Below are 12,227 nucleotides of genomic sequence, written 5' to 3' on the forward strand. Positions count from 1 at the left end.
GGAAGTTTTGGCAAATTTTCCCAAAATACACTCCCAAAATACGCACAAGGGACTGGAAAAGAGGTTGTTTGCCAGAGCGAGAATACACACACAATACACAGTTCTTTTTACCACCTTCAGAGTGCCATACGCAGTGCTTAGATAGGGAGGTGCACAGTTTTGGTGTTTCTTGCTGGCTGACTTGAGCGTCGGAGTGCAAACGGCCGCTAGGGCGCCTTTTTGTCCTCTTTTTGCAGGAATCCACAGGTAACCAGTGGGAAAGAGTCCCTAGCTGACGGTTGAGGTCGCGCACAAAGACATCACAGGTCAACCGGACGGAACAGTTATCAAAGGTTATCAAGAACAAAGAAAAAAGCACAAAGAGTGAAGGTGGCAACTGAGAGTTGGCGCACTACAACATTTTTTACTTTAGGCAACGCTAAAATAGACCACATGTATAAAAGTGTTGCCTAAACATAGTAGAGCCCACGTTTTATAAATGTAGCTTAAAAATTATAAAAAACCACGCCTATGAAACCGTTGATATTTTAGGCCATGGTTTTAAAACCGTTAACCCTTTAGACCACGTTTATTTACGTGTGGCCATTTGATTTAAAAAAAGTTAAAATAAAATATAAACCAAATGGGAAACTCTTTTCGTATTATTCCCTCTCAAGTGAAAACTTACGTCTTCACCTTCAGTATTGCATTTCCCGCTCTGGTTTCACACTCCGACGAGCCCCTTCTTCTCCCCAAATTCCAGCGCCTTCTTCTCCCCAAATTTCATCACCTTCTTCTTTGTTTTGCGTGCGTTCTTCTTCACAAATTCTGGACTTGGCTGGTGTGCGCTGGAAACCCTAGGTCAGACGAAGTTCTTCGCGGTGAGGAGGTAGAGGGTTTCGATGAAATTGGTGACCACTCGAGCCAAACGAAGTTGTTCGTGGTGAGGAGGTAGAGTGTTCGCCGTTTGCAGTGAAACCCTAAAGGTTAGTGATTTCTTTGACTCGTTTTTTGTTTTTTTACCCAATATTTTCTTCTACCACTTTACCTATTTGCATACTTAGTTTTAGTCTTAATGTGTGAAATCTAGATGTGCTTCAGCAGGGACAGGTTATAGCTTCCAAGACTTATTGATTTTTTCACCAGGTCTTTTTCTGAATACTGGCCGAACTGTGGTAAAATGACATCTAAAAAATTTAATCATACGAATCTTCTGCATTTCTAAGGACATAATGACCTCAGTTTGGTGCTGAATTTTGGGAGTGTTTTGGACTTGTACTTGAATATGTAAAAGGGGGATCGGAAGCGAGCAATGGAAGTAGATTTAGAGGACAACCGTTCGACGTATAGATAGTTGCACACAAAATTGAATTGAGTTTGCTAGGAAGTAGGAAATATATGTATATCTAAAGGAAAACCTTTGCAGTTTATAGACTGCACTTAGTGGTTTCTGTTTCAGGTGACAGAGGCGAACCAAAGTCTATATTAGGAAAGACCCCAGGAGGCCTCTCCGGAGGCTCAATTGAAAGTAATTGGGTTGAATCACCCACAACATCCGCCCGTCCATAATGAGGTTCGGCCCTAAATTTGAGACATTATCAAATTCAAATTAGCAATATGCCTATCCTCATTCATAATGACAAACGTTAATGACATTATCAAACTCGGAATTTTAAGGATTAATTTGATAATTCAAAATATATTCTATTTTTAATGTGTACAAAGCATAGAGTGAACTATTACGTTTCATCCCGATCTAAGACATCTGTCACTGTATTGTAATGCTCGAGTATTTTGTGGCAATTTTTTTCTTTATAAAAACAGAAAGAATGTGTACTTGTGTGTTACCCAACAAGCAGTAGACACATACTTCTATATGGACTAAACCATTTAGATGCATCAAAGGCTTTTTTAGATTAGATAAAGGATGGATATACTCTTTACATTCAGTTTTTCATCTAGTTAGTAGTTGAAAAGAATGTTCTTACTCGTAATAAGTTTCTTCATCTACAACTATATCCCAGCTCTCACCAGTTGTGCTATTTCCATACTTATGGACTTTCCTGTTACAGACGAAAGCAAAACCAATCACCAATACGGCATACAGAATAAAAAGCTGAGGCATGGGATACGTATCTATTTTTTTTTTATCAGCAGGGATACATATCTATTTAACACTAAGAGCATTTTTAAACTGTTGCCATGAACAAATAATTCAACTAATCATATTTAAGTAAGCTTTAGATACCATACCCATTTCCAAAGTGTTCTTCTCCCAGGTTGTTGACCAACCTTGTAACAGAAAACCATGTTAGCAAGCATATAAAAGCAGGAGAAAAAGAGAGAAACCCAGCAAACAGTTCGATGCAGCTGCTTTCACTTGAAATATGAACTTATTGGGGAAAAAAACTCATCTCCAGAAAGAGAAGACCAATTTCCGGACCCAAGATTTGTTTGAACAAACTTCTTTATAAGCATTTGTAGGAGAAAAAAAAATCAGAAGAACTTTTCCACAAACTCAAATTAGTTTATGCGCAAGCTGATTTGTAGAAGTTCTTTCATATAACTTTTCTAAATTTTTATTTTGCACAAGTTAATTTTAAGTTACGAAAAAGCACATTTCACTTTTTTTTTATTTCCTATAACTTATAAGTTGCATGATTGATTTTGGCATGTGAAATCTTCAAACCTTGGTAGGTGTCACTGCTATTGTTGTAGAATATATGTGGTACTCTTGCCTAACTACTGCATAGTAGATAGAATCTGTTTTTGGGTAATTTGTTGGTGAGATTTTTATTTGTATCTTAGGTGGAAAATCTGTACTTTGGCCTTCGTTATTGGCTAATGTAGATTGACTTGATTTTCTTTGTAAAAGGGTTAAATAAATTGAATAGTATGAGTGGGATGGGAGGTTATGATTAAGTGAAGGAAAGGTCCTAGGTGTGAATAGGGAAGTTAGGTCACGTGTATCCTTACAAAACTTTTCTGAGACAACAACTGGTTTTCTTAACAATAAAACTGTACCCATCACTAACCCCATAGGCTAAGACAATATCCTTACAAAATTCTTCTAAGACAGCAACTGCACACAAATTAATCAAGGGCTTTATCATCATTTGGCTTCACAAATTCATATATATATATATATATATATATATATATATGTTAATTATATGTATTCATGGTGGCGTCTCGTGAGGTGATTTGCCTTTAAGGGGACTGGTGGGTCACATCCCACGTGATGGCTTAATGCCAAAGATCATTTGAAACCATATTCTACACGTTTTTTCCCCTAATTTACTTATATATTTATGCAGGAACCAAACACCAAGACCAATCACTATTGATCTTTTCCTTGACTTGTGGTTGAAATATGAGTTAGCATTGATCACTCAAATTTGATGATTCCCTTTTAAACTGTTTACTGGTATGTCTCAGTCTACTTCATTCACATAAATAATGACATTTCATCTTATATGTATTAAATTTTATTTTACTTTTTGTGATTTTTTCCATTTTTCAAATGCAGATATTTCTTTGAGGTTGAAATTAGAGTGCAGGTACAATTCTGTGTATTGCAATTTATTTTATTGCAATTTTGTATTTGCAGAAAAATTACGATTTATTTTATTGCAATTTTGGTCTCCATTTTATTCCTTTGTATGTGATCTTGCTCTTTGTTTTTTTTATTATTTTAGTCTTTAATTTTTTAATGAATTTCGTCTTAATTTTGCATAATTTTTTGGTTAGTACTCTTTGGATGATTATCATAGTTGAACTTGCAGTTTTGGGCCAAAAGTGAAGTTGGGCTTACATGTTTGCAGAGGAGGGATTTCTTTTTGCACTCCTATGCTTTCCTCCTACACTCCAGAGGGGTGTGTGAAAGACAAAACTAACCTTAGACATCCCTGTTTTTATTTCTTCTCTCTCCACTTCCCCTGTCTTGTTAGTTCTCCCTTGTGATCCAGGATTTTCCTAACTTGTAGAATTTGAAAATGTTTTTTAGGAAGAGTTGCTTCCGTATATTGTAAGTCTATTCTAAATTGTACAACATAAAACTTTTTTTTTTTTTAATTTTTAATTTTTTATTGTAAAATTCAGAAGTTATTTTAGAAGTCTAATGTAAATTATATAATTTAAAAGTCATTTAGTTTTATTTCAAATTGTATAATTTAAAAGATATCTTTTATTATACAATCCGAAAATGATTTTGATTGAGAAGCCTAATTTGAATTGAACAAGTTTTCGTGTAAGAAGGTAAAAAATAAAATTTTAATTTTTATGGAAGTGCACAAAATAAAAAACATATATGCAGAGGCAATAGCAGGCCAACTGAAGTCACATGCCATGAGAGCACCCCTTACCTTTTTTTGGCTAATTTTCCCTGCACCAGATCAAACTACACAAAATGTGTTGTATATTTTGAACAAATCTTTACAAATAGACTATAAAATTTGTTTCCATTGTATGTATAGGCAAGATTTTGATAAGACGTATAATTGTAAATAACAAACAACAGTGTCTCTGAATATATATCTAAAATTTTGTGCGGAAAGATTTTTTGTTTGAGTATCCTGTGACTGTGGCTTAGTTATATGTATTTTGTTAGTTTTGAACTTTATTATAATTATAAATATGAAGTTGATATTATTAAAAAAATGCATTTATGTGTATGCATATTGAGTTTTTAATGGTTTGGGATGTTTACAGGACGCACCCTGCCAACTCCAAAAACATCCACCGTGGAGGTTGGGCCAAACGTTTCTTGCTTATCCAAAAAAGAAGAGGTTACATTGTTGATTAATTATAATATTCATATTATTATCTTGTATTTTTAATTATTCAAACTTTAGATTTAATTTTTAAGGAAAATAAAGTTTAACCATAAGTAACAATTGATTTGGGTCAGTCTTTAGGTTTAACGTGTTTCCTTATATTTCTTTTATAAATGTTAATTATGCTTTGAGATTCATTTATTTGTTACCATCTTCTCTCACCAACAAACATACTAGCTATTCTTCCAAGAATTTCACTTGCTACCTCCAAGTCAAGTTTTGTAACTTGTAATTAATTCATATTAAATTGGAAGAGAACAAGTATTTATTTTCTTTTATTCTTATTATTCTTCAAACTTATTAATTATTTTTTATCTATTAGATTAAAGATGGTGGACAAAGAGTGGACTAAATTTCCAAGATTTAGTAAAGAGTATATCAATGGTGTTGAGTTATTTTTAGATTTTGCATACAGTAGTGGAAGAGCTCAAGGGAATGAGATTTTATGCCCTTGTTCTAAGTGTAGAAATTGTTGTTGGGCAAGAAGAGATGTGGTCTATGATCATTTAATAGCTATAGGCTTTTTAAAAGGATATAAGATTTGGGTAAACCATGGGGAGGAAATATCATCATTGCCTATTGTAAATGATGATGACATGGAAGATGATATTGACGGCTTATTGCATGATACATTTAGAAATGTGATAGAAGAAAATGGTGGAAATGATGGTCCTAACGAGGAAGCAAAAAAATTCTACAATTTGATTAATGAGGCAAAACAAGAGTTATACCCTGGATGCCAAACTTTCTCCACTCTTTCTTTCATAATTCGATTGTATCTTTTGAAATGTCTTCATGGCTGGAGCAATGCCTCATTTTCTGACCTATTACAGTTATTGAAAGAAGCCATGCCGAATTTAAACATTCCTGAATATTTTAATAAAACAAAGGCCATGATTAAAGATTTAGGCCTTGATTATAAGAAGATTCATGCATGTCCAAATGATTGCATGTTATATTGGAAGGAGCATGAGACTGACAATTTTTGTGAAAAGTGTAAAGTTTCAAGGTGGAAGGAATCTTGTGATGTAAATTTTGAGTTACAACAACAAAATGAACAAAAAGTGCCTGCAAAAATTTTGAGGCACTTTCCATTAATTCCTAGACTTCAAAGGCTATTTATGTGCTCAAACACTGCAGAGTCAATGAGATGGCATGAAGAAGAGCGGTCAAAAGATGGTAAATTGAGACACCCTGCTGATGGTGAAGCTTGGAAAGACTTTGATAGACTCCATCCTATTTTTTCTTCTGAGACACGAAATGTAAGACTTGGTCTAACAAGTGATGGATTCAATCCATTTAGGACTATGAGTATATCACATAGTACTTGGCCAATCATGACGGTGGTGTACAATTTTCCACCATGGTTATGCATGAAACCCGAATACACAATGTTGTCACTATTAATTCCTGGACCACAATCACCGGGAAATGATATTGATGTTTACTTGCAACCATTAATTGAGGAATTAAAGTGATGGAGATCAAGCTCAAGAGAACATGGAGGCCACTCACCAAGCTCAAGAAGAGGTGGAGGCACAAATGGAGGACGCCCATGGAGGTCAAAGTCCACCTCAAAGGATTACAAGAAGCATGTTTAAAGCTTTGGGAGCTAGAGGACATTTATTTTCTCTTTTTGTAGTTTCTTTAGTTGAAGGTGCTTAGAGGGAAACTTTAGAAACCTCTTTTGTTATAGCATCTTTTAGGTTTTAGTTAGGAGCTTTGGGGGGGTGTATTAGTAGATAGGTGTAGGAGTAGAATAGGGGGTGCCAAAGTGAAGGAAAGGATCACACCTTCCTTGCTTTGCAAATTAGCGCCGGTTCTAGTTTGATTTGGGAGGGAATTTTGAATTGTTTTAGCTTTCATTTTCAGCACCTTAGGCTATAAATAGAGGTGCCTTCCTTGTAAAATTCAGATTTGAATTTATCTAAAGAAACTATACTCAAAATTGGAGTGAGCATTTGGAGAGCTTTTGAGCTTCTACTCTAGTCTTATCTTGAAGGACCATGGTTTCCTCAAGTGGCGGCTTGCACACTCATCTAGGAGCATCCATACTTCTAGTGGCGTGATCATCCAACCATTCTTCCATCTTCATGAGCATTCTCTTCTCCTTCCTTTCTTCTTCTTCAATTGTTCATGTTGCCTTGTGTTTGAGTTGTTTTTTAGTTTCGGTTCTTCCAATTTCCAGCACCTATATTCTGTTTTGTTTCTTAATTCTGTTCGGTACAATTGATTGTGGTTTAATTCTGTTCGGTCTTCTCTTTTTAAAATTCCTTTGTTGATTCAATTTGACAATATTTGGTTCATCCAAATGAGTTTGGGATTTGGTACTTGTTATTGGTGAGTTCTTGACTTAGAACCATGATCCAACTTCTAAGAAAGTGCCTCTATATTTTCCAGCTCAAGGTGATTTCTAAAAGTGTCAAGAATCTTGTTCTATGTGGCTATTGGAATCACATCATAAAGGAATTATGGGAAATGGGTGTAGAAACATATGATGTGTCAAGAGATCAAAAATTTCAAATGCATGCAGCTCTTTTATGGACTATCAGTGACTACCCTGCATATGCTATGTTGTCAGGTTGGAGCACTAAAGGAAGGTTGGCATGTTCATGTTTCAATTATGACACTCATTCATCTTACTTGAGACACAGTCATAAGATGTGTTATATGAATCATCGTGTCTTTTTACCAGCAAATCATGCATGGAGACTTAATAAAAAGTCCTTTAATGGAAAGAAAGAGCTTGGGTCTGCACCAACTATGTTAGAAGGGATTGAAATCCTAGAAATCTTAAAGGATTTCAACAATGATTTTGGAAAGAATAAAAAAAAAAAAAGATGGCCCGTGGAAGAAGAGATCAATCTTTTTTGAGTTGCCCTATTGGTCACAAAATAAATTACGACACAATCTTGATGTAATGCACATTGAGAAAAACATATGTGATAACATTATTGGAACTCTTTTGGACATTCAAGGAAAGACAAAGGATCATGTTAATGCACGCTATGATTTACAGGATATGGGAATTAGAAAGAATCTTCATCCTAAGGAGATTGATGAAGGTCGTGTACAATTTGCAAGATCTTGTTTTTCAATGAATGCACATGAAAAGTCAATTTTTTGTGGTGTTTTAAAGGCTGCCAAATTACCGGATGGGATTGCATCAAATATTTCAAAGTGTGTGAATGTTAGTGAAAAGAAAATTAGTGGTTACAAGAGTCATGATGCACATTTCATGCTACACTACTTGTTACAAGTTCCTATAAGAAGCATAATGCCTCATGTAGTGGCTAACCCTTTAATTCATTTGGGGTCCTTTTTTCGCTCTTTGTGTCAAAAAGTTATCCAGTTGCATGATTTGGATTTCTTAGAAGCTGATATTGCAGAAGTACTTTGTCAGATGGAGACAATATTTCCTCATAGTTTTTTTGACATAATGGTTCACTTGCCTATCCATCTAGCAAATGAAGTAAGGTTAGGTGGGCCGGTGCAATTTCGATGGATGTATCCAATTGAGAGATATTTGTGCAGACTTAAAAGTTATGTTCGAAATAAAGCTTATCCAGAAGGTTCTATTGCTGAAGGGTATTTAGCAGAAGAAGCTTTGACACTTTGTTCAAGATATTTGCATAAAGGCGTAGATACAAGGCTGAATAGAAAAGGGAGAAATTATGATGATAATGATTTATGTGATGTATATTTGTGTGATTACTTTTCAAGTAGCGGTCGTCCTTTGGGGGGGAAAAAAAGGTAAACCATTTTCTTTGGATTTTAAATCTAAAGATCAAGCACATCGATACCTTTTATTCAATTGTGACGAACTAGACATATACATCAGGTATGATAATAGTTTTTTTTTTCATTGTCTCATTTATAAATTATAATTCAAATCACTAACAAAGTGTGTTTTTATTTATAGAGAGTATGATGAGATTTTAAATAGGAAGACTAAAAGAAGAAAGTGGATTAAGGCCAAGAACCAAAGTCAAGATTTTAGTGAATGGTTCAAAGATAGAGCCATGAAAGATGACGTATCACTTCAACTTAGAGAATTCTCTTGTGGTCCTAATAATGTTGCAAAGAGATTTTCAGGTTACCTCATCAATGGTTATAGATTTCATACTACAAAGAGAGATGCAACACACAAAACTCAAAATTCTGGTGTAACTTTGGTTTCATTGACTCCAAGTTATGCAAGTTCTAAGGATGAAAATCCTAGGATAGAACCTGTCACTTATTATGGGGCAATCAAAGACATAATTGAGTTAGATTATTATGGTCATTTCAAATTTGTGATGTTTAAGTGTGATTGGTTTGAGAGTGGTGAAGACAAATATGGACTTACATGTGTCTACTTTAACAAAAAATGTTACCAAAATGACCCCTTTCTGTTGGCTTCTCAAGTTCACCAATGTTTTTATGTTCAAGATCCTTTTGACATAAATAGACACTATGTTTTGAAGACAGTTCCAAGAGACTTATTCAATATGGGTGACCAATCACAACTAAATGCTTCTGATAATGATGATGAACTCAATTGGGTTAGGGAAGATATGCCTGTCACTATAGCTGAGAAACCTTCTAAACATTTGGAGAAAAATTATTCTGATGATCTTGATTTTGATGACACTTTGTTTGACTACATGGATTAAGAGGAGGATTGTTAATGTTGATAGGAGGATTGTTCAACACTTTCAAATATGCATTCAAAAACTAAACTTTACTTTGTAAATACCACCTTCTCTTACATATTTAAATTTCCTGTTATATTCTATATCTACCTTCTCTTACATATTCAATTGTAAAAATGCATGCGTAGATAAACCAGCGGTTGGATCAAAGTTTGAAACTAGAGGAGATTGACCATATTGAAGACAAAGTGTTTGCCTTTTAGTTAGTACAGGTTTGAAATGCAAAATTTATATTTTATTGTTTCATATGTACTATTATCTACTAATGTTACACCTTTGTTGTTTGATTGTCCTTCATATAACATGTTAATAAGATGACTAATTATGTTTTTTGCTTAACTTCCATGGTGCTATATCAAATTATTTTTTTCAGATAATGAATATGGAAGCAAACTTAAAACGACAGATGAAAGCTCAAGACAAGATTCAAATGAGTGCTGCAAATTTGGAACTTCCTCAAGTAAAATCAAGCAAAGAATTGCTAAGGAAAATGCAAATCAAACCTGAAAAAATGACAAACAAAGAATGTACCACTGCACCCACTATTGCTGCCCAAAGACAAGTGTACTTGCCTAATCTCAAGGTCAGTGACATGACAAATTTGGACAGGAGGTTTAATTCAACAAAACAAAATGTTGCAGTTGCAGGCTCTGTTCAACATAAAATTCATAGTCAAAACAAACTCCGATTGGAAGAATTGACATCTAAGAGCATCGGACATAGACAACTCCAAGAACCAAACCGAAAACTCATGAAAAAGGCAGCAATTGCAAATGATAAGTCAAAGGAAAGGCTACAAGAACTTGAAAGAGCATTCACTCAACTTAGTAATTCTAATGCCAATGAACAACTCAAGCAGCAAAAGGCAGTCTCACAAGAGGAGAATTCTAAGAAAAGACAATTGCATATGAAATCAGTACAAGCTGAAGTTGATAGTTCAAAGGTAAAAGGTCAACTTAAAAAAAAGACGAGAATGATGGATGACAATGAAAAATCTAAGGAGAGAGAAGTGATTGAAGATGTTGAATCAATGACAAAACAACAAGATGCTCCTAGTAAGTCACAAACAAAATTTTGTCCATCAATGTCAATAGATCAATTTCTTAAAGAAAATGGAAACAATGAAGATGAAGAAGAAAATGTTCAAAATGGAAGTGAGGATGAAGAACAATATGTTGGAGAAGAAAATGCATACCAAGATGAAGATGTTGAAGTGAATATGATAGAAGGTAAATGTTTTATTATTACAAGTTGACATTTTGTTTTCATATTTATGTCTTCTTTTTAATATTTTATTTAATAAGTTCAATGTTAAAATAGGAACAATTAAGAAAAAAACGCGAGGACCAACTCAATGTTTAGCAATACATGGAAGATCTACTCAAGAGCGTCCAGAAGTTATCTTAGACAGTGATGGAGAACCAATTGGTCCCACTGACAAGATTGTAACTGACTTAAGTTATTTCCTTGGCACGATAGCTAGGAATTCCACCTTTTGGCCATTGATTTACACAAATTTCAAAGCTTTGTTGAATGATAAAGATAAAAAGGCTCGTATATGGACATATGTTATGGTATGAAAAATAATTTTATATTCATTTATTGATCAAATATTTATGAAAATACAATCACTCTAATGCTCTTTTTTGTAGGAAAAGTTCATCATTAGTGATAAAGGAGAGAAAGCGATATTTACTCGCATAAATGATGCATGGAGACGCTACAAGAGTTTTATAAAAAAAAGACACTTTTTAAAGTACTCCACATTGAAGGATCGCCTCAAGCATCGTCCATTATTCATTTTTGAAGATCATTTCAAACAATTGTTGAAATATTGGAACACTAGCACTATGAAGGTTAGATAATTTAAAGTCTAATTATTTTAAAATTTCATTATTATATAAATTCATTGTTATTTTTATCTTATTACAATGTAGAGAATTAGTGAGCAAAATGTTGCAAATAGGGCACAACAAAAGTACATTCATCGCATGGGACCAACCAATTTTGCTAGAATTCATGCTGAATTAGTAAGATACTTCTAATTATGTTTGAATATTTTAAGTCCAAACAAAAACATTCTATTACTTTTTTGTTATTGTTTTTTAATATGTAATTGTTGTAGCATGCCAAGAAAAATGTAGGAGAAAAAGTTACCCAAGCTGAAATGTTTATTACAACTCGTCAACGTCGAGAAGGCCGAAGAGGAAAAGAAATGGATGAAGAAACATATAATATCATTGTAAGTTTACAAATATTTATGATGTACATATAAATATATTCTTTTTAATAATTAAAGTTCATTGTCTTTTATTAGACTAAGCTTCAAGGTTCTATAGAAAACTCAAGTGAATCTGCGGAACAAGCATTTCAATCAATATTTGGTAAAGAGAAACCGGGGAGAGTACGATGTTATGGAAAGACTATGACACCATCAACATTAAGAAAAAAGGAAGAAATTCTTGCTATAAGAAATGAACATGCAAATGAAGTGAGTGGCATGGCTAAGAAAATTGAAGTTTTAGAGGAAATGGTAAAATTTGTGGTAAAGCAGCAAAATCCAGATTTAGAAGAGGATGACATAAATAATATGATGACACGTGTTTTAAATAAAGAAAGTAGTGGAGTGGGGCTACATTCATCTGCATCCACTCATGATCCTCATTATGAGCAGTTATATATAATTGAAAATTGTTTACTGGACTTTGAGAAATATTTT

General features: G+C 33.9%; 2 protein-coding genes and 3 long non-coding RNA genes across 9 annotated transcripts; 4 read left to right on the forward strand and 1 right to left on the reverse strand.

Annotated features, from left to right (window-relative positions):
• The first annotated feature begins 614 nt into the window (after positions 1 to 614).
• Positions 615 to 4,051, forward strand: LOC137817548 (uncharacterized). Of its 5 annotated transcripts, none has more exons than XR_011081981.1 (5): positions 615 to 965; positions 1,070 to 1,552; positions 3,297 to 3,406; positions 3,509 to 3,539; positions 3,765 to 4,051. It is a non-coding gene; the product is annotated as an uncharacterized lncRNA (long non-coding RNA). The 5 variants fall into 5 exon arrangements; XR_011081980.1 differs by having other exon boundaries at positions 1,081 to 1,552; XR_011081982.1 differs by having other exon boundaries at positions 1,084 to 1,552.
• Positions 1,434 to 2,644, reverse strand: LOC137817549 (uncharacterized). Its single transcript, XR_011081984.1, has 3 exons — positions 2,233 to 2,644; positions 1,968 to 2,042; positions 1,434 to 1,560 (listed from the first exon to the last, which is right to left on the reverse strand). It is a non-coding gene; the product is annotated as an uncharacterized lncRNA (long non-coding RNA).
• Positions 4,052 to 5,143: 1,092 nt separating the features above from the next.
• Positions 5,144 to 6,292, forward strand: LOC137817546 (uncharacterized). Its single transcript, XM_068620834.1, has one exon. The coding sequence runs from the start codon at positions 5,144 to 5,146 to the stop codon at positions 6,290 to 6,292; it is 1,149 nt and encodes a 382-aa protein (XP_068476935.1).
• A 3,592-nt stretch (positions 6,293 to 9,884) lies between these two features.
• On the forward strand, positions 9,885 to 10,763 carry LOC137817547 (uncharacterized). The gene has a single exon (XM_068620835.1). It carries the CDS (start codon positions 9,885 to 9,887, stop codon positions 10,761 to 10,763), a length of 879 nt encoding a protein of 292 aa, XP_068476936.1.
• A 71-nt stretch (positions 10,764 to 10,834) lies between these two features.
• On the forward strand, positions 10,835 to 11,538 carry LOC137817545 (uncharacterized). The gene is made up of 3 exons (XR_011081978.1): positions 10,835 to 11,082; positions 11,161 to 11,364; positions 11,446 to 11,538. It is a non-coding gene; the product is annotated as an uncharacterized lncRNA (long non-coding RNA).
• The last annotated feature ends 689 nt before the right edge of the window (positions 11,539 to 12,227 follow it).

The sequence above is a fragment of the Phaseolus vulgaris genome, unplaced genomic scaffold, assembly GCF_000499845.2.
Source record: "Phaseolus vulgaris cultivar G19833 unplaced genomic scaffold, P. vulgaris v2.0 scaffold_132, whole genome shotgun sequence".
NCBI classification, from domain to species: domain Eukaryota; kingdom Viridiplantae; phylum Streptophyta; class Magnoliopsida; order Fabales; family Fabaceae; genus Phaseolus; species Phaseolus vulgaris.